This window comes from Scomber scombrus, chromosome 5 (genome assembly GCF_963691925.1).
Source record: "Scomber scombrus chromosome 5, fScoSco1.1, whole genome shotgun sequence".
NCBI lineage: Eukaryota > Metazoa > Chordata > Actinopteri > Scombriformes > Scombridae > Scomber > Scomber scombrus.
This window is the reverse complement of record NC_084974.1, coordinates 7,741,231-7,764,089: the sequence shown is the minus strand read 5'-3', so window position 1 is coordinate 7,764,089 and position 22,859 is coordinate 7,741,231. Positions and strand designations below refer to the sequence as shown.

General features: G+C 41.2%; 1 protein-coding gene across 1 annotated transcript; it reads right to left on the bottom strand.

Moving 5' to 3' along the window:
- Window positions 1–1,557: 1,557 nt before the first annotated feature.
- gap43 (growth associated protein 43) lies at window positions 1,558–14,129 on the bottom strand. The gene is made up of 4 exons (XM_062419299.1): window positions 14,025–14,129; window positions 12,791–13,000; window positions 7,316–7,964; window positions 1,558–2,825 (listed from the first exon to the last, which is right to left on the bottom strand). The coding sequence occupies exons 1-4, from the start codon at window positions 14,127–14,129 to the stop codon at window positions 2,755–2,757; spliced, it is 1,035 nt and encodes a 344-aa protein (XP_062275283.1). The 3' UTR covers window positions 1,558–2,754.
- Window positions 14,130–22,859: the final 8,730 nt, after the last annotated feature.

Genomic DNA, 22,859 nt, shown 5'->3' with positions numbered 1-22,859 from the left:
CTCATTACTACGTGTTCAGCAAACCAGCTTCATTAGCTTGAAGGTCATGCAACTTCTTTGAGTCTGATCTGGTATTTAAATTAACCCCGGGGGTCATTCTTATTTATTTCATTTTTACTGAACCATACTATCATGACAGAAGTCCCATTTGAACTCCCAGCATTCACATTTGATTGGATCTTGAGCTCAATTGTTCAAGTCTACCTTTAAAATGAGACGACAGTTATGAAGAGTAACCTTTTTATTTTATGCACATTATTTTTAGGCTACAACAGGGGTGACTGAGAAGATGGTTAGAGATTCCTTCCTTATGTGCTTCCAATGTAAGTGATGGGAGACGAAATCTAGAGGTCACTGTCTGTGCTAAAAATATATTAAAAAGTTCGTCTGAGGCTAATATGAGGCTTCAGCCACCAAAATGTGTCCAATCAATTGGATATCTTCCAATTTTACAGTGTTTTTAGTGCCAGATTCTCTCAAATTATTTTTTTTTACTATTCTTACATTGCAGCTCAACAGAGAAACTCTGTCCACGGAAACAAAATGATTGAATTTTATACTAAGAAGAAATAACTTTGGAATATATCCACTTTATTTGACTAACTCTGACTGTTGAAGCCTCATATTAACTTTAGATAAATTAAAAAGTACATTTTTGAACAAAACAAGGACTGTGGGTTTCATTATTAACATAATTGAAAGGGGACTTATAGTGGCCTGTATTACCAGGGGGAATGATTACTGCAATGTTCATATGTGCAACTGACTATTAAGACAGATTTAAACAATGTCGATCCTGTCCTTTAACAAACTGAAATCATATCTAAGACTGACTGTGTTCACATGTAAACTGTCCCTTTTACAGTATGATCAGGGATTTAATGTGAACTTCATATTCTGGTTTCAGAATGTATGAGAATTTATCCCAGTTTTGAGAAAACCTTGATATGCTAGCTAGAGTACTCTGATGTGCTGAGATAAAAAGGCATGTCAAGACCTCAGCTCACCAATTAAAATAGCTCCATGGCACCTTGAGGTTGCTAGGCAACCACAGGAGGCCCCAAGAAGTCACTCCCACACACATAACCCCCGAAAACTATAAATTGTTCTCACACTTTGGTTTGTGTGTGTGTGTGTGTGTGTGTGTGTGTGTGTGTGTGTGTGTGTGTGTGAGTGTGTGTGTGTGTGTGTGTGTGTGTGTGTGTGTGTGTGTGTGTGTGTGTGTGTGTGTGTAGATTAAACAAACTAAGGTTTAGTTAATGAGCTTTAGTAGTGCTGGTTAGCAGTTTTTATCTTCAGACATAGCCAGACTACCTTTTTCCCCATAGCTCTAATATGCTGCGCTAAGCTAGCAAACTACTCCAGCTTCATATTAAACTGATAAATATGGTACCAATCAACATTTTCACCAAGAAAGTGAATGAGTTCATTTCCCAAATTGTTAAAGTATTTCTTTAAAGTCTATATTACCCCAAAAGTTCGACCGTCCGATGTAACAACAAGCTTCAAACAAACTCCACAGTTTATGATGGTAATTGGCACATTTGCTTTATTTTGAAAACAGACATTGAAACCATTTTTATTTTTTCATGTTTTTTTTTTCTCACAAGTTTGAACTCCTTGATAGGTTGAAACTGGACATTGCACTCACTGGAACATAGGAAAAGTATTTTTTGTTTGCTCGTTTGTTTGAATTTTCTTTTTCACTTTTTATTTTCTTAACATCAGTGCAAGAGTATGTTTCCAATTCATATAAACTGTCATGACAACACCAAAGACATCAAAAAGAAGCCGCCACACCTCTTAAGTTTTTGTGACTGCGAAAACGTTCCTCTCAGAGGGAGAGTTCCCATCATGCATCTGGTTCAATGGTTCATGCTACTGTTCTCACGTTTGTTTGGCAGAACATAAATCTTCATGTAAGAGCCAGTTACATCAATACTATAGCTGATTTCTATAGTTTATTATATGATTATGTCATTCAAATGGCAACAGGTCCTTTACTGTAAATGTGAGTAAACAGAGAGTTTGTAAAAGGGGTGTAAACCAAGCTTGAATGACTCAAGCAGAATAGAGAGAGAGTAATAGTCTTGTCCTCTATGTTGTTTTTGGATGTAGGATAAAACCTGTCCAACTGGAAATATCACACATTTAATTATACATTCTATTCTCCGTCAGATTTGTCAGTACATTACTTATTTGCTGTGTTCTCGATACACTTGTACCGTGTTGAAAACTAGACTTGCATTTTAAAACCAGCATGTTTTTGTGCGTGCATTTGCAGAAGTACGGATTTTATTTGCAGGATGTGTTGTAAGGAAGTGCATTGCAATGCAAATAAAGTACGATGCATTTGCAATGCATTTTAAATGTGTAATTATCCAGTTGGGAGCGCTCATTTCACCACTAATTTGCTTACATTAAATAGTGGAGATGTTCCAAATCAAATCTTCCTCCTCCTTCTCATCATCATCATCATCATCATCATCATCATCAAGGTAACAATCATTTTCATAACCATCAACAACACCATCATCACCACCACCACCACCTATTCATAGTATTAGCTTGAGCCAAAAAACTTCACTCTGGAAACTCCCCCAACACGAGAAAATCATTGCCACACAAAAAATGACAAACAAATAGAAACGGACTGCCTTCACATTGGGAAGGCAAAGAGCAACCTTTTTAGATTTTTGTTTTTGTGTTATTCTTCATACTCTTAATTCTGCTTTCTTCGGGTTAGACTTTGCCTTATTCCTCGGTGGCCTCTGCCGCTGCATCTGCCGGGGTGGCCTCCTCTGCTTTAGACTCCTCTGCAGCATCTGGGTGGAAGGAGGGCAGGAAGAGGAGATAAGAGAACATAAAAAGGAAAAGGAGGCAAAGGTGGAAAGATGGGGCCATGGTAGATAAAAAAGGTGGGTTGGAGAGAAGAGAGAAAATTAGCCTGTGGAGAGGACTTTTTACATTGTGAGGTTGAAATAATGAATCTCTGTCTGCTTCTTCTGAGATACTGAGCATCAAAGGTATCACATCAGCTGCTGCGTTTGATGTTTAAAATATATCCCCTCAAAAGATTCTTGGTGAGTAAAAAACAAGCATAAAGTAACATTCAAAGATCATACCATATAGAAATATGAATAATGTGCATGTAACTGCATGTTGCTCACATCATGTTATTTTCACTAAACCTCACAACACGTCAGTCAGAGGATGCAGACTATCGCTGAAATCCCACACTGACTGTGTAAATAATAAAGGAGAGTGCTCCTAATGGACCCATGAAGCATTTGAACTGACATCACCACGCTAACAGCAGCATCTCGGCCTGTCACATCTCATACTGTGTGATGCCCATAGTGACCTGCACAGTAATAACAGCTAGAGGTGAATACTGCTGAATAGTGATCCATGATACATCTCTCTTGTTCAGTTACATTTGCCTTTGTCACATTTGGTTCTGCTTTTGTAATTCTATATTCAATATTATTTTGTTGCTGAGAGAATATTAATGATTGAGATTATTATTTTATCAATGTATTATATTTAATATTAAAGTTGAATTTTGTTAAGATGTTTTCACACTTGAGCTACAATGACCGTCATCCTATCAACATATTTAACATACAAGGACTACAAACTGGCATCCCTGGGGACACCTTAAATTATTTCTTCTCAAAACATTATTATGTGTGTAATTAATGTTATTGGAAAAAACAGATTATTATTAAATTAGGGTAGTTACAGTTAATTTGCCTGTTGTGAAAAAAATATGGATATTTAAATAAATACATATTTAAAATTAGGACCCACGGCAAACATGAACTCAATAAATAGTTCCATCTATTAAAACTGCATAGGCAGAATCGGGTGCTTTTGACTGGGGTCCCCCAGGACCCCAATACATTGGTAATTTAAAAAAAAAAGAAGCACTAATTAAAACAGAAACAGAAAACAAAGATATGAAGCCATTAGCAACAAATTGATTGACAAAGTCATGAAAAATTGGAATAATAGAATAAAGCACCTGTTAAATATGACAAAATGATACCTCTGGGGTCTGCGGCTACCTCAATCAATATGATTCAGATTAATTTCATCATTTATGATCAAACCTATTATTCAAGCTTGAAGCACCCTGCAAGCAATGATGTCATACACTACAATGATCTCATACTCTTTTAATAAAAAGAGGAGGCATCAAAGGATGACATCATTGCATTGGAGATTGGGGTGATGGAGTGCACGCCTGTGTGTGTGTGTGTGTGTGTGTGTGTGTGTGTGTGTGTGTGTGTGTGTGTGTGTGTGTGTGTGTGTGTGTGTGTGTGTGTGTGTGTGTGTGTGTGCGCACATATGTGTACCAGAGAGACAGAGAGAGAGAGCAGGAGAGGGAGAGAAAGACAGAGAAGTGGGGCGATGATGTCTGTGTTAGTGCTTGTACTAAAGTGTGTGTGTGTGTGTGTGTGTGTGTGTGTGTGTGTGTGTGTGTGTGTGTGTGTGTGTGTGTGTGTGTGTGTGTGTGTGTGTGTGTGTGTGTGTGTGTGTGCATGTGCGTGTGTGCATGTGTGACTCAAGACAGCTTGAGTCATAGCAGATTTTCCAGGTAGAAAGTAATTTGCTTGTTAGCCACTATGACAGATTTGAGAATGTCCTTCTCTACAGTCACTGAACTGTGTGATACAAATACAATTTCACCCAATTCGCAGAGGCAAAGTCTGTCATTTCAAGTATTCCGCCATCAGTCCCACTTCAGTTACCTACAGCCGTGATACTCCCCACTTAAATGTTGGTTTGGTTTTGTTGAGTCATTTGCAAATAACGATTGCAGATGAGGAAACAAAACGCCCAAACAAAACAATGTATTGAGAACAAGACGTACAGACACATAGTTTATTGTGGAACCAAAACCCAACTAAAGTAAACTATAAATGTAAGTAAGCAATATGACTTTTTCCTGCTTCTATTAGCTTTTTTTTTTTAAATTTGTTTTAGTTTTCCTCAACATAAGGCGTGTCCTAACTTACTTGTCTGAATTTAAAACCTCACACTACAAATAATAGACATTCCACATGGAGTGATATAAGGCTCTGTTCTGGGTCCTCTGCTTTTCGGTCTTTATATTTTACTGCCGGAGGTTGTCATCCATAAGCACAAATGACACCCAGCTCTATATAGCTGTTGGTCCTAATGACCTCAGCTGCCTTTACTCCCTTGAGAGCTCTCTGACATTAATTTATGGATGGCCAAAAATCACATCAAAATTCTTATTTGTTCAAAAGAGCAAAGTTCCCCAAAGAAAATGTGCCTACAGTTTGCAGCACCATTTCAGCACATCACACCACAGGTAAGATGTCTGGGTGTTATCACCAATTAGTATCTGACCTAACTTTCCAGCTGCCGAGAAGCTTCTACATGCTTTAATTAGAAGTAGGCGCGACTATTGCAATCCATTGTTCACAAGTCAGCCAGTTACAGCTCATATAGGATGCTGCTGCCAGTTTTTCACTGGAACAAAGAAAATAGCTCATGTCACTCCGTTTCTAAAGTCCCTGCTTTCTCTGAATCTGAGGACAGCAAAAATGCATTTAGGTAAAACTAATCTCCCTTTTTAACTGTTATTACTAGTCCACTGTAATTTTCTGATTATGGAAATGTATTTTTATATTTGATCTGTATTTAAATTGTCGGTCGTATTTTGTGATGCACTGCGATGCATTTCATGTATTAATGGTGCTATATAAATAAAGTTAATCATTATGATGTATAATTACTTTTATGCAGTTGAAGCAAGGCACTAGACTGTCCTTGGCAGAGAATCTGGATCATACCCAGTCTAGCTCATAAATTATTTAATTGGATCATAGTACCTGGTGTCCTTGTGTATGAAACTACATTCTGTGCGCTGACAAACTATAACTAAGTGACTTCAGCACAAGTTATAAATATTCATTGGTTCTCTCAGCCAGTTCAGTTAGTAAAGCAGATTGTGACCCAGCAGTGGATTCTTAATTAGCAGTTCTTTGTCAAGTTGCGTTTGTTTGTGACAGACTTCCCCAGCGCGGATCGTGACCAGTAGAGCTCATTAATCATTCATTTAAATCAGAGCACCTGTTATCCCTGCACAGCTCCATGCAGGCCAGCTATCCCATCGAGGTGTAACTATGACAACAGGGAGACAGTGCTGCCTAGGTGACCTAGTTTCCGTGTAGTTCTCCAGTGTGTGTGTGTGTGTGTGTGTGTGTGTGTGTGTGTGTGTGTGTGTGTGTGTGTGTGTGTGTGTGTGTGTGTGTGTGTTTGTTTTCCACCTTGCACCCCCATCTACTCCAGACTGAGCATGCTCCATTAACTACCTGTCTGACCCAGTCTGAGAGTCCTTGGACCAGAAATATTAGTTCATGTCAAGTATATGTTGGGAGAGTGTTGTATCAGTGTTATAATGTCATTTCATGGTCTTCCAATTTCTTCTCAGGTACAAGTTTCTGCCGTAATTGGATGTCAAATGGTGGCTTGCTTTGAAATCTATCAGCTGTTGTTTTAGGCTATTAAATATTTCAACTTGCCGCAATGTGTAACAAGAATTTAATGAGCTCATTCATTTTCACCAATATTTTTGTTTTCTTTGGAATAAATTATTGTAACAGCAATATTAATATGTTGGTCCTGATATCATGAACCCATCTGAGGTATTCATAAATCTTTGTGACTCACAAAACATGATGCTTTCTCGTAAACAAACAAAACAACTTTTCACAATAACGTTTTCACAATACCTCTGAGATATGACCATTCCCAAGATAATACTGACATATTGCATAACATAATTGTTGACCATGCTAATCATCTGCAACCCTGTGTTTCTGTTTCAGTCTCCATCTCATCAGTAGGGAGTCTTTAACTTGCAGAGTCTGAAATACAAGGCTGCCTAATCAAATATTGAGCTCCATCTCTGTGTTAACCAGTGAATGGTGGAGCACTGCCAAAGATATTTAAATCCCAAAGCCTCGACAAGCAGTTATTTCCTGTGGTGCTTGCCAAGCAGAGTAAAGGAAAGCTCACCTATTCTTCTTTATTTGTCCTTTACTGTAAGTAATTACTTCTCGATTGTTGTGAGTGTCTGGAATTATTCTTGTCTCTGAACTCAGTGCCCTCAGAAACATGTGTAACTAAGTGCTGGATTCATAGAGTCACAGGTTGTTGGGAATCTGCCCTTCTTCAAATTAAAGTAAGCTTGTTTCATTTGACATGTAATGGATTTAATTTACACAAATCTTGCTGTAATTAACGCCAGTTATGAGGCCTAGAGCAATCTGCATACCTTTATCTTTTGTTTGGTTAGGCTCCTCCTTCTCAGCTGTCGGGCTGACAGCAGCAGGCACATCGGCTTGTCTGGCCTCCTCATTTTTCTCTTCACTCTTCTCCTCCTCCTTCTTCTCTTCAGGTGTGGCTGTGGTGGGACTCTTGGCTGCCACCACTGGGGCCTCAACCTCTTTGGGTTTCTCCTCTGCTTTCTCCTCTGCCTTTGGCTCCTCTTTCTGTGGCTCAGAGGTCGCTGAGGCGGCCGTAGGAGAGGCAGCAGCGGGTGCTGCTGCTACAGGAGATGTTGCTGCGCCTGCAGGAGAGGCAGCGGCAGCTGCTGGAGAGTTATCTGGCTTGTCTGCCACTGGGCTTTTGGCTTGGCTCGTTTCCTCCTCCTTCTTAGCCTCCTCTTCTGCAGCTTCCTCCTCCTTTGCAGGTGCTGCCTCTCCCTCCACTTTCTTTGCTTCTTCTCCGCCCTCTGTTGCCTCTTCTGCAGCAGCAGGACTGTCTCCCTCCTTCTCTTCCTCTCCGTCTTTCATCTTTTTCCGAGTTATGTGTCCGCGGAAGCTGGCCTGTATTTTGGTGGCAGCCTTGTGGGCCTTGTCCTCAGGTTTGTTGGTGGTACCATCCTGTTCAATCTTCTGGTCCGCCTCCTCATTCTTCTCCACCTGGGAGCCAAAAGAAAGAGGCGTCTTAACATCTACTGTAAGTCATGATAAAGGTACACTGGTAGCCAGGATGGAAATGTACAGTTTGCTATAATCTATCAAAGTATTCCTCTACTGTGGTGGAATGTAGCTCAAGAATGATCAACCCAAGATCTCATGCTGGCATATTTTATTTGAGCCTACAATCCTATGGAAGGAAAAAGGTACAATATGTGATGAGTTGGAAGGTCAGAAGTAAGAGAAAGACAAAAGTATATGCTATGAGAGGGAGTTAGTTCACTTATGAGTTCATTTATAACTCTTACTGGAGAATTATAGGCTGGGACAGGACAGGTTAGGGTTTCAGGACTGGTTTAGAATTGAGTAGAAGCGTAGGACTGGATAAGGAACAGGGTTAGGAATAGGACAGTACACAATGAAATATTGAAAGGGGGTCCATGATATTACCTTTGGTAACCGGATCCATAGCTGTCCATCAAATAGTGGGTTGTGCTATATGAGTCATATAAATCTAATGAAAAGAAATCAAATCAAATAAAAGAATGAATGATGAGCACTGAAAGTGGCAAACAAAATGAATCAGTACATTCAAAATGAATAGGCAAACAAATCAAGGTAAAACATTCTATAGCCAAGGTTCAACCAATCAAAAGCCTTAAATGTGCACCTTAAATAAATGTGTATAAGCAACATGAAGCAAACACAAATTGTCAAACAGCATGCAGGTAGTGCAGCATCAGTTAAGCCAAAATGATAAAGATGTGAGAAAACCGCAGAGACTGAATGGTTTTGTATTGGTGTCTGTCCTTCCAGGTTTCAGGGCTTTGTAGGGAGCCAGCGACTGGTTTCACAAAAGAATGGATCTACAGCATTTTATCATTTCATGCGCTGGAGAGGGGAGATTTAGTGCTATTGTGAATCATGAGAATCAGGGAATGACAGATGTCTGTGGGTCAATTCTCTCCACATAATGAATTGGATATACTGGGATTTGGTGCCCAACAAATGACTCTAGGCATTTATTGTGTTTATTTAATCCAGACATGAGGTTGTTATTGTCCTCTTGATAATGGTGCTGAATTAGATTTAGTGTAATAATTAAACTTCAAAGCAGAGCCTCTTCACAGCATCCACTAATGTTTTCTGCATTCTCTGCCAATGATTTCCTCGAAAATTGTCACCACAGAAATGTAAGCATTCAAAAAGTGAGGCTCTTTCTCCAAAATAATGAGCCAATTTCAATTCTCTAGGTACAGGAGCTTTCTACGGCTCCATCTCTGGCTGCTAGGGAACGGGCTGCCTGCTAGATTCTCCTCAGCATTCACTGCCATACCCCTCCCAACCATCAATGGTTACCTTGACAACCAGAGTGCTAACTCATCACAGCGCTGTCTGCTGGTTGGTGCTCTGAAAGACTATATGTCACAGTGATTGGCAGTGCACCTGACCCCTCAGGGGAGCGGGCCAATAGGAACTCGTAAATCAGGCAGAGCAATCGGCATGGTTAAGGAGGGGTTGTGTTTGATGTAGCAGCAGGGTGTGGTGAGGGGCCAGTTGGGGCCGGAGGGGTTGAATATATGTGTGTGTGTGTGTGTGTGTGTGTGTGTGTGTGTGTGTGTGTGTGTGTGTGTGTGTGTGTGTGTGTGTGTGTGTGTGTGTGTGTGTGTGTAATAATGCTGCGGTCTGTGTCACCGACCGAGCAGTGGTATCTTCTTTAAGGTCAGTGAACGTGAATGAAAATCGAGATGCGACTTGGGAGCAACATCCATCAGTCTATTTCCCGATTCCCTCTGTCTCTAATAGTGTCATTATATTGGATACGGAGTCTGACTTGGACAGCTGCCTGCGTGAGGTATCACATCTCTGTGACATGATTTAAGAGCCAGAGGCCCTAAACCAACATGTCTTCCTCAGGGTCAGTGTGTCACTCCAATATTGCAGCAGCGAGGCCAAGGTGCAGCTGTGTTGGTATATTCACCTCCTCCACCTTTATTCGCATGCTCTCCCCAGGGTTCAGGGTGTAAATCCTGCCCCAATCCTCCCTGCATTTTTTAATATATACCATCTTTTCAAGCAATTCGGTGCCATGTAATGAAAAAAAAGCAGGACACGGTTGACTAGAGAGGGACGATGTTCAGGTTCTTTGTACTGCTCCTCAAATATAGTGATTTATGTTTAAAACCTGAACTCTGGCTGTTTACTTAACGATTAGCTATTAAATGTGGATATAAACTTTAGCAAGTGTCCTGCTATTAGAACAGATAGAGACAGACAAAGCGCCACCGAACACACCCTCTGCTCTTAATAGTATGCAGGGTCTCTGATGACTCATTGGGCTTTTATTACGTCTGATCTCATGGTGCTTACAATCGCCAAAATTTGACCCAAGCACTTAACTCTAAATAGAATTACTTACTGGCTGCATCAAGTGATTCAGACAGAGAGAGGGAAGGAGAAAGCGATGGATGAGGGTGTTTGGGAATATGGAGGTATGACATCATTATTGGAATGGAGGGGTTGTCATTTACTTTACAGATTAGGGCGTGTGAGTGCAAATGTAATAAAAAAAGTGCCAAGTGATCTCATATCAGCGTACGAGGAAAGGGAAGAAAATAGTTTGACCACAATTGTAGCATCATCATTTGCATTATTGATATCTTTCAGTGTGTCCCTCCAAAAAGTGCTGTGCTGTGATTTTTTTTGACTGATGTAGTCTGACCATTCACCGCTGAGGTACTTGGACCTGTAAAATCAAACTATTTATGTCATACTATGCAATGTAGCAGTGGTTAATAGCTGCAACACATAATAAAAAACTTTGTGTTTATCATCTCAACAGTGCCAATCTATTATGGAAGACTCTGACTGTTAATTGAACCCTGGTCACGTACCCTCCTGCAGGCGCTATTCCACTCGGTGTCTGTGCGGCACACATTTTCATTCATAAATACAGCAGCACCTCCCAAAGGTACAGTGCACCACAAGGTACACTTCCTTCAAGCCTTCACACTAAGACTCCATGACCGTTTAAACTCTTCCCTGATTAATTTGCAGTGAGACAACATATTTGCATTATCAGGTTAATCAAATGACTTATTACAATTAGCCTGCAGTGCTTCCTCTTTGAACACGTTCTTTTTTGGTTGCCATAGATACACAGTGTTAACCGCTAAAAGCTGGGGGTTTTTTATTATCTGGCAAAAAGTGTAATATTTGCAATGTAAAGTGATGTAATGTAAAGTGCTGAATTTTCCTTACTTGATAGTGCAACAAATTAAGCCTGCAATTATTATAGCTGTGATGTAGGGATCTTAAATGCTTACTGTAGGTTGCATTAACATGCAGCTCACCTTTAGATGACTATACAGAACTGTATGTAGGTGACAAATAATGCCATCTTCATGTTTTGAATCTAAATGTACAAAAGCTCACAGGTTAATTTATATTAACGCAGAAGTGCCATTCACCAGAGGACAAACCCGTCTGCGTGTCTTGTCTATAAAGGTAATAAATGACCACGCTAAAATGTGTTTAGTAGCATACATTATCTGACGGCTGGAAGTGTCTATTAGTCTATTACAGCTTTTCCTATCAGCTGCAGTCTGTGTTCTCTCTCCCTGCCTGTCCTTGGGTGGGCACCGGCTATCGTGAGAACCACACCCCAGAGTCAATGGCTTTACCGACAGATCCATAACCACACATTTACACACACACACATACACACATACACACACACACCATCCCCCAATGGTGACACACAGTAACAATCCGCCACCTTCCCACTGCCTCATTGCCAGTGCCATTAGAGACTTGTTTCAGGAGTGGGGGGAGGAGGAAGAGAAACGGGGGAAGACATGGTAGAGCGGCGAGGTTAGTTGAATTACAACAGGACCACAGCTCACGCTAATGCACGCAACAGACAAGCATATAATCATGTTGCGTTTTTTTTTTTTCTTTTTCAGTTCTGATCCATTGAAGCGGGAGACTCCCTTTTCACCACATTGCTCCGCCCAGCCTTGGAATAGATCGAATGCAGTGCTGCTAGCAAGAGGGGTGAGAAATATAAAAGGTAATATTTGCATTTATAATGGTGGAGTTAAGGAACGTGGCTTTGCAGAACCCCCTCTTATCACGAACCCAACAGGTGAAGCTACTGATGTTTTTCCAATCTATTTCACTTTAAATGTGTAATTATTGGAGATTTGTGTGTATTAAAGCAGATTTTTTTTGAGTAATAAAATTGTATTTAAATAAAAAGGAGAAACTAATGAATTATTTGTCACATGACCACTGTTCCCAAGCAGGCAGAGGAATAGGCTAATATTAGCCATCCTGCTGGTGGTACACATACTTCCTACAATGACACCTCTCTCCTAAAAATCCCAGCATGATTTCAATGGCTGTCTGATTTTCTGCAGGAATCATCCAGACACCAAAGACCAAAAGACTGGCTGCTGTCTGCAACTGCTTCTCCTTCTCTCTCTTTCTGTCGCCTTTCACTCTCTTTCTGCTACCCACTCATTCTCTCTCCTTTTTTCCCTCTCTCTCTCTCTCTCTCACACACACACACACATAGATAGACACAGCGGAGCACCACACCCTTTTAGCCAGCTATCTCCTGCAGAAGAGGAAAGGGGGGCTCAGGTGGTGACTGCCACAGCCCCCGCTCGCCATCTCGCTCTCTCTCCCTCCCTCTCTCTCTGTCCATCGTTTGACGGTGAATAAATGAGCAATGTTAAAGGGTGCACTGTTTTTTTTTTTTTACGACGGCCCGGGAAAAGATGCTCCGCAGCAACTAATAAGCAGCCATACGCCAGAATCATTACATCCTCTGGAGCGGTGTTTAATTCAATTACACCGGCTCTCTGCCTGAACAAAGGCTCCACAATCGCCACTGATCTCATAGGGGTCGGTGGATGAGGATGAGGAGAGGGAGAGGGGCTAGAGGGAAAAGGCTGGGGTTGAGGGGTGTTGGATGAAACACGGACAGGAACTGGAAATGTGGGCTGTGGCTGACGCTTCAGCTGGAGCCAGATCTGAGGAAAGGGCATTGAGTGCATGTAGAGCCACAATATGAGAGGAGAGGAGGTAGAAGGCTGGGTCTTGATTTTGGAGTTTGATTTAGAATGATTTAGCTAAAGGCTAAGAGTGGAGACAGGACAAGACAGTCAAGTATGGTCCTGGTGCTAGGATGAGAGTTAAGGATTGAGTTGGGGTAGAGCTCTAAAATAGCAGATATAGGTGAGATTTGATAAGTTGTGGTTCGGCCTGGTGGTGGTGGTGTTGGTGGAACACCTGAGTTTAATAAGAACCCAGGCCTTAGAACTTGATCCTTGTTCTTACCCCCAAACCCTGGGGAGAGGACAAGCAGTGTGCTCTGTGGTTGAAACTCAAGTTGAATTTTACTGTAAATCTGCACACAAGTAAAGATAAAGCTTAAAATTGGGGCTACCGAGGAGACTTCAATGAAGTAACAGCAGCCACTCCCATTGTGAACATGTTGCAACAGCACTTAACACTCTACAATGGCAGGATCCACAGCAGTATTGCCATGTTTCAAAAGCAGAAAACCCATGCTCTTTGCTCATCCATCCATTAAGACCGCAGAGTCTGTCTGGATTAATTTATGCCTCTGCTCCTCAAAAGCAGGAGCAGGAGGATAAGTGCTCGTAGGCCGGGGGGATATTTTTCCCTGTGGTGAGACACACATGCTCGCGGCAGCGATGGCGCTTGGTGGGAAAAGCTCACCGAAAAGCCGGTGCCTCACCCACATGGCTGCGATGTGTGCAGAACACCGGCTTCTTTTCCTTCCTCCCTTCATCTTTCCTCCTCCTTTGATTTTTCTCACCTTCGCGCCTGCTCACCTCCCCATCCCTTCTTCTGTCACCACCACATTTCCTTAGAGTTTTCCTGCCCCCATCTATACATTTTTTCCCTTTTTTTCTTTGCTGTATGCCTGCCTCTCCCTACCTTCCCCCCCCATATACCTTGCAAACCCCCCCCCCTTTTTTCCCCTCACCTGCACTTCTACCTCTCTCCCCCCCCCCCCCCCCCCCTTGCATCTTTACTGGTGCGTATCTGCCTCCATGTGCACCAGCTATACTCCACACCCTGCTGCTCGTTCTCTTCCCCCGCCTGCCTCTCTGCATCCTGTTCTTCCCGCATGCCTCTAAACTGGCGAGCCTTGCTTCCTTTCTCTTTGCCTCTTCCTCTCTCTCTCCTCCCTACCAGAGCTAATATGACTCATCCAGGCTGACATTTAAGAAGCAATCAAGTGCCATCGGAACCCAGCGTGTTATGAGTCTGATAAAATCATGATCGGTTTGAGATAGCAGCAGGAAAAATCAGCCCTGATCACACACAAAACTACCCATGAAAGCTGCTGAAATACAACAGAGTGGAGCATGGGGGGAAGCAGTGCCACCTTCTCCTCTCCTCCACTGTGTCCAGACCCACCCGTTTCCATGCAACACCTTTTTTTTTTCTTTTTTTTTTAAAAATTCCCTGCAACTGAGAATAGACATGGCTTATTACAAACTCAACACCACCCTTTCACACCCTTTAAATGAGTGCACACTTCATTGTACCCTCCATTGACAGCATCCACTTATAAAGCTGGAGGGCTATGATAATCCATTTAAACTCATTTATTCCCATTGTATTCCCCGGAGGCCACTGACATGATGGTGCTGCTCACTCAATCCGTACCCCACCCTTTTTTTTTCATCACTGTGGAAATTTACTTTCCCATGTTCACCCATTTCTGCTCAAGATAATGCAAGTACAAAATATGTTAAGACTCCTGTTCAAAGCATCAATTAAGAGCACACTAAAGGTTAGTCTAATTAATATGAACAATGAGTTCAGTAGGGCTCCTGAATTCATGATGGAGTATTTCAGCTTTGAGCTATAAGACAATATCACAATACAGAACCTATCAAGTGTCTTTCAATAATCTTTCACTTTTTACAAGTGCATGATCAATAGGAGGGAATGCCCGGCTCCCCAAGATCGAGTTACAGTCTTGTGCCTCTCTGCAAGTACAGTGTGAGGTCTGAGAGGCATTGTGGCAACATCCATTCATGCAGGATAATCACATTAACTAGGCGTGTCTGGGCTCTGTGTATAGACTTCTATAAGACAAGCCGGGCCCCAAGTCAAAGGAAATTACACCAACATTTTCTCTAATCTTTCCTCAAGCACCCTGATCTGACTAACAAAGTAACACTCACAAAGTTCAGAGTTGAGAAAGCATCATTTAGACACATGAAAGGAGCTGAAATATAATATAAAACAAATCAGAGCAGTTTACCGGTTTGGTTCTTCTTATGCAGCACAGCATAGTTGTAGTTGTAGTATCCTCCCTTTTTCTGCTCTGCTTCTTTCTTTCCTTTTTTCCTCCCTTTACACTTCTTCTCTCTCACCCTCTCTCTCTCTCTCTCGCTCGCTCGCTCGCTTTCGTGCACACTCTCTCTCTCTCTCTCTCTCTCTCTCGCTCTCTCTCTCTCTCTCTCTCTCTCTCTGTGGCTGTATCAACAGCTAAGCCGCCCAGTGCATTTACTCATCCCAGTTTGCACACACACGCTCTTCAGTCGGTCTGCCTGGGCGCACCTCTGTCTCTCTCTCTCTTACTCGCTGCCTGACAATGACTACAAGCCCACCCTTTAAACCCCTCCCTTCCTCTCGCTCCCTCCATCCTTCTCTCCTCCCCTCTTCCCTTCACACTATCCCCTTCCTCCTCTTTCTCCTCCTCCTCCTCCTCTTCTCCCTCATAGTGATGAACCCCCCCACCTCTTTTAGATCAGCACTCCTCTCTTCTACATCTTCTCACCCTCCTCCTCCTCCCCCCTCTCTCTTTCAGCCTGGCTCCAGCAAAAACTGCGGCCCCACCCTAAAAAAAAAAAAAAAAGCTCTCACTTAATGACTGACTATATACCTCCAATTTTTACTTTCACAGATCTAATTTGTTTTTGTGTTTTTGTTTCTCTTCACTACCTCTCTGTTTTTATCACAAACATAAGGATGTCTTTCTTTCTCTTTCTTTTCTTTTTTTTTGGGGGGGGGTGTAAAAAAAAAAAAAGAGGCTCACAAATGGAAGTCGCCTCTTCTGCTTGCTCAGGCTCCATCTCAGACAGTGTGTTATACATTCTCTGGATCTCAGATCAGTCATGTGAGCCTGTGAGCTCAACGTCCAAATTGCCACAGCGATGCCAAAAGCATGTTTTCTGGCACAGCCGGGAGCAGCTCTTGCCAGGAGAGACGTGTGAAAGAGAGCAGTGTGTGTGTGTGTATGCATGCACACACATCACCGCTTGCACACACACACACACACACACAGTGCTCTTAGGACACGTCACCCGCACCACCAACCCACCCATTCCCCTATACCCAGCGCTCTCTGTTCTCATGGAAACACAAGCAGATAGACTAGAGGAGCAGAGGAGGAGGAGTGAGTGTGTGTATGTGAGAGAGAGAGAGAGAGAGAGAGAGAGAGAGAGAGAGAGAGAGAGAGAGAGAGAGAGAGAGAGAGAGAGAAAGAGAGAGAGGAAGAGATGGAGGGAGAAAAAGGGTTGAAGGTAGGAGGTGGAAGCAAGAAGGCCGGGTGTGGCAGACAGGCAAGCTTTCTCCCTCCTACCCCCATTTTTTTCCCTCCCTCTGTGCCCACATTTGTACACAGTGTGGTTTAATGAACAGGCACAACGCATGCATTATCCCCACAACTACATTTATAACCATTACCATACAGTCAGGGAGGGAGCCGCATGCTCATGCAAACACCCACACTTTATTTGTCTTTCATAATACACACACACACACACACACACAGACACACCATGGTGTCAGAAGAGTCCCCACCCCCGCTCTGACACCGGCGAGCATCAGCAGATGCTACAGACACAATGAAGATGGAGAGAGGGATGGATGGAGAACAGGACAGACAGAGGGAGGGAGGAGGAAGAGTCCTGAGGGGTTGTGCTCTGCTATTCTACTCTGTTACAGGATTATTCCACATCCAGTTCACTGAGGGGAAATCATTAACCTGCACTGCTGAGCCACAGCCTTCCCGGTGGTCGCTGCCATACAGCCAAATCTAGCACAATTACTTGGCTGTACTACATCATCACTATGTGTCATCATGCTCTATAGCGGACTGTGTGACACAATGCGGGGTTCTGCTGACTGCGCATGATCTTTCTCAGCACTGCTCTGCTTTACTTTTACCCAGCCATGCACATTCATACTGTACAGCTGCCAGTTCACAATCCCCTACTGGGCCAGACCACTGGAATAACGAGAGGATAAGTGCCTATCTCAAGGGAAATGACTGACTTCTTTACTCCAGTTTTTTTTTTCTTCCTATGATCATACTTCTCATATGTTCATGCCAAGGAAGCTTCACATGCACAGATGGGTTAATTAAAAGAGTTAAAGGAGAATTTTGAATAAACCAGTGGAAAGACATAACGAGGCGTATGAAAATAATGTAAATCCTTCACCAGTCACCACATAAAGGCTGAACTGATTGGTCAATTAACTGATTAGGACAGAAAATTAATCAGCAATAATGCTAATCAATTGTAGTTTAAGTAATTCATTGGTTCTGGTTTCTCAAATTGCAGTTTTTCCTTATCTTCTATTGAAGTGACAGTTTTTAAATATAAGAGACAATTGAGCCCTGGAAAATTATAATAGACATCTTTCCACTGTTTTCTGACAAGCACCCAAGAATATATCCAAGAATATAATCAGCAGATTCATTGAAAAAGAAAATAATTGTTTATTGCTCTCCTAACACTCTCCTTTAAAAGACCTAATGAGGGAATATTGTGTGGAAGAATGGTGTTGTGAGAATTTAATCCAAGGAGTACTGAAGCAGCTCTGGAGGCTCATGAAGAATCAACACCTCAATAAGACACTGTGTTTGTCATCCTTCTGTATATAACTAGATATTGCATCCTATGTACTTACAGATTATGGTACATTTCCCCAATTTCAACAAAGCTATTTGCTGCAAGTTGATGAAAAGCTTTATAGCATCCACATTTAAACATCATGCAGCAAATCACTTTAAATCTAATCCCTACAGTGGGACTTTTGAGCGCCACTATAAATTCTTAAAGAGAGGAAAGCAATATGGCAAGGAAAAAACACACACACACACACACACAAAAGTAATCTCCCATTATAAATGATTGGGGTTGTCCAACTGAAAAATAAAAAAACCCCAAACCACTCAAATCCCCAAGAGCCAAATCAAGTTGAAGCCGGCCTGTGGTGGCTAAAGAAGTAAACAGCAGAGCAGGAGTGGGAGAGAGTGTGGGATGATCTTCAAAAACAATCCATCTGAGGCATTTGCAGCAGGTTGGCCTGCAGTTGAATGAAAGCTGACCCAGTCTATGCTCATCCATGTCCAATGATTTGACTGTCCTGTTAAGCAGCTGAATCTGCTGCTATACTGGCCACTGAGATCAATAATGTCACACTGTCTTGCCAGTATTGAGAAACAGTCATGAAGTATGTTCTGGCAATGCTTAAGGTTGCTGCTATTACTGTGATTACAAAGTCATCAGCGTGATTACAGTGTATTTCTTTTATTAAACATGACATCTCCAAAAATGGGACATCCAGTTAACAATATGTAATCAGGTCTCTGTTCTGCAGTGATTTTGTCACATCATCAGCTAATACTTGTTTATTTAATTTCTGTTTCAGGCTACCTGAGTGTGCTTCCTAATGGAGCAGTGTTAATCATCCTGCTTTTTGTAAACTATTTAAATTAAGCTGTAGCTGCTGTATGAGCTGCACATGAAGCTGTGTCGTCTTTGAGGTGGGGAAGGACCATTTGGAGAATGGAGGTAAGGTGCACAATCATTTTTATACTGCCATTAATACACTGTTAACATTCAGTTCACATTCCTTACAATTTTCATCTGCATAAGGATAAACTAGTTGAATGCCAGGTGCACCTTTGAATACATCCCATTGATAGTTTATTGCTTGTTGCATCGTACATCAACAATGCAGTCTGTCCTTTCAGACTGACTTTGATGAAGCTCCTCATTTGCAGTATTAAAGGTCACTGTATCTGTGAAAGACAATGAGATTCAAATGCAATCTACCAGCTGCAACTTATATAGGGTAAAAGGCAAAGAGTACTCTAATAAGATTCACCATCTGTTGTAGTAAAATGTATGTCAATTATACTTGTGTTGCATAGGATATAGCTTTTTAATATTTATTTAAACACAGTTCTACACGCCTGCTGAAAATGTGTGTTTTTTTCTAGTTCGGGGCGGGGGGCATTTTCAGTGACGCCCCAGAATATATTTTTGTAAATAGAGAAACCTGGTACTTCAAACTGTTCTGATATTCTGTGCACCAGTGTCTGTCTGGGGGGTGTATATTTTAGAACATTACGTGGCTGGGGTTAATGGTTAGAACACACACAATACATTCCTACAGAAGATGTGTTTGTTTTAAATAATATGTGATCTTAAAGAGGTGTAAAGATATCTTGAATAATTCAGACTCTTTCAGTGATAAAGAACTGCTGAAAAATCAAAGATCTTCAACAGAAAATCATACTGTCCTGTAACTGGCATAAAGAATTCCCCACAGAGGTTAGCAAAGAGCCTCATTAGTGCTAAAATAAGATTAAGAAAGATTCAGAAGAAAAGTCATGAAAATGTAACACAAAGTAAGATTAGTTGTATAGTGGTGTGAATATAGGAAGTCACAGCCCTGTCTGGACAGATGTAATAACTGACATGGCAACACTGCTGTGAGAAGGACCTGATTACACCCTCAGACTACACAGACTGTAATGTAACTGCAATGGATGGAAAGTGAACCACAGGTGACCTTTTTGCACAAAACATTATTATTACCTATTAAATGAGAGACGCTCATACCTCTTTCATACTAAGTGATACATTATGAGTATTATTATGGCTAAAACACCAATGGGAAAAATATATATAGAAGTGGAAGCTGCCAAAATGTCCCACATCAGAAAATGATTCACTGTTGAAGACATCTTACTGAGCGTCACTGGAGAGGAACACCAACTGACAAAACAATGCAGCAGCAGGAATTTGATGAGACAAAATGAAGCATCAAAATGAAGCTATCGCTATGTGCATGTCTTGCTGGTTAAATATTACAATGAAACTGTTGCCAGTTGAGTGTAAAAGATGGAAAGGAGTGCAGGCGTAACTCTAGGTCATATTGTGAGTTCTCGACCTTTAAATGTAGCCTTGAAAGTGTAAATACTGTTATAAAAATGAATCACTAAAAGCATACAGGGATAGATCTGTTGTACATGTTAACCAAAACAACAGGCTAGTGAAATTCTGATGTTAAAAACAGCTGGAAATACATTTACCTACTTAGCATTATTCATATTACAGTAAAAACCAGTGCACCTGGCATTCAACACAGTCTATTTTGGGGGGTGAAATGCTGGGGAAACTATTTTCTATTACAGACTGGTTTATTTGAATGTACCATTGAATGTTATTCATTTATAAACACACATTTTTATACTCCAAAATCTTCTCAATTTACTTTGAACTGAAACACAATCAAAACACACATATTACACCTGAAACAGTGACAGAAAAAATATTGCGTTAAATTTGCATCATATACACCGATTTATATGGTAAATGTTGAATGATCATAAACTCACAATTTTGTATGTGATAACAATTTTTTTCTGAAAAGTTGCACTACCAGCTGAGTCATGTCTTTATTTAAAAGGATGCGAGGATTGGAAGTTTTGTTTTTGCCCTTGGGGTAAAAGACATCAACAGCAGAGGTTGTAAAGCAGCTTCTCTCTCAGAACAGATACACCAACAGTCTTCACTTAACTAGTTCCAGTGCATTGTGGTCATTTCAAGAGTAAAGATGGATGTTTTTCGGTCACGTGAATGTAAGTGATAATGTGTCAGTGTGTACAAATGACATCCTTCTTATTCTCTGGTAGCATTAGTGAGTTTGACCTTATACAAAGTTTTGAACATTCAGGTTAGCCTTTTGTTTCTCACTACTTCTTTTTCCACCTATTTCTCTTGTATGATCTGTGACATCAGAGGACAAAGACCCAGAGGTTGAAAATGAAAGGTTTTCCCACCAGCCATAAAAAGATTAAAGTGGACCAGGTGTCCACTCCCAAACTGGGACTAATCTGACACAGCTGCACCCACACAAAAAGTCCCACAGGTGTTCTTCCATGAGGATCCAATTTACTGAGTCAGGACAAAGTCAATTGATTTGTTTTTCTCCCCAAACTTTCGGTCAATAGTTTTGGAGACTGAATGTACTCACTTCATTGTGATGTGGCACAAGGAGGGATCAATAATTTTGCAAGTTGGCAATGAGGTGCATCCAAAACTCCATTAGCGTAACAACTTTATTAAGCACTTATACTTGATTGTATTTGCATGCTGGTTGGTGATCTCTTGTTATATATTGTCTGTTTCACTGGTTTGTAGAATTGTATCTTGAATCTTTGTGCAATCTAACTAGTGCAGGGGTGCTTAGAAAAAGCTCTCTACACTCAACATTTGAGGCTAATATTGATGTTTGACATAACTTCAGACTACATCAAATACATAAAAACGTCTGGCATTTTTAAATTTTCCATTCACTGAGTCTCCCCTGAAACTGTTTGGAGACCCTCTCAGGAGGCCGGCTTCCCACCTCTTAACTAGTATATATCAGGATGCAACCACAGTGAACCTAGGTGGAAGAGCAGTGAATTGTCCATTTGTCCTACACACACAATGCACCAATATCAGATTTTAATGAAACTGAACTGTGTCTATATTGGTTCTGTTCCAAATCACTTTGATTGGCCAAAATATATATACCTAGACACAGTATTAGCACTCAAAACTATCTGGACAGTGGATCCAGATAGAAAGGGTTCAGCCATCGTCTGCTTCTCTTTTGATTCTGCTGTTAAGGAGAGTTTTGCATTTCACTGTTAAAATTTGTTCCCACTGTATATATGAATATTTCCTGGCAGCTGAGATACATGTTGATAAACATGGCAAATCTACATAATTTCATCTGGGGAGGATTGGGCCCTCCTCTCTGCTGAGCCCAAGGATATAATTAAGGTTGAGATAAGATATTTTACAAAAACATCTGTCTTAATGGGGCATTTAGAGAAGAAAGTGCTGAGTAGATGTACATTTGGAATGGTGAATCTGTGAATTCACAGATAAGTGATACTATTTGGCAGTAATGATATTTTAACGCATCAGCCTGGGGACTACAAGCCTTCTTCCCAATGACGTTTGTCCAGAAAAATTGAGTCCAGGCAGTCAACTGAGCATTTTCTATCTTCAATACATTTTTTATTTTTTTCCTGGCTGACATGAGTAAGCTGTTGCCATGGTAATTCAGATGAAGCGGGAATGATAATTGTTTCCCCATAGCAGTGTGTGAATTATTAAAACCTAAAGGGCATGAATGAGCAGAATGAGAAATAGAAACAAAATGGGACAGAATGCGGACTTATCGCTTTCTGTGCGTTTTATTAGCAAGGTTATTTTCATTAGATGCTTTCATGACACTGAAGTCCCACAACTGCATAGATGAGACAGATGCTGCCGCAATTTGCGAGTGAATCTCAGAGACCCCTGACTGTCCTTTAGAGTTTTTTAAAGGAATATTGAAGAACGTTCATGAATAGTGGAAGAGACTCATTCATGAATAGTGCAACAGACTAAACAAAGCAAGAGCAGAAGAAGAAATGGTGGCCGTATGCTCTCAGATCACAAATTGTCTCTGTTAAAGAAAATGCATCGATGTAATTAACAAATTCTGTGGATGGAAGCATCTTTGTAACAAGTCATGTTCATTTCCTCACAAATCAAAAACGAA

Excerpts from the sequence above, each read along its gene's own strand:
- gap43 (XM_062419299.1), bottom strand. The coding sequence starts at position 14,129 with ATGCGGGAAGAACAGGATGCAGAGAGGCAGGCGGGGGAAGAGAACGAG. Across the intron at positions 7,965-12,790 it reads TAAACACCGCTCCAGAGGAT|GTGGAGAAGAATGAGGAGGC; the intron begins GTAATGATTCTG and ends TTTGGCTCCCAG. Across the intron at positions 2,826-7,315 it reads TAACCAAACAAAAGATAAAG|ATGCTGCAGAGGAGTCTAAA; the intron begins GTATGCAGATTG and ends CCTTCCACCCAG.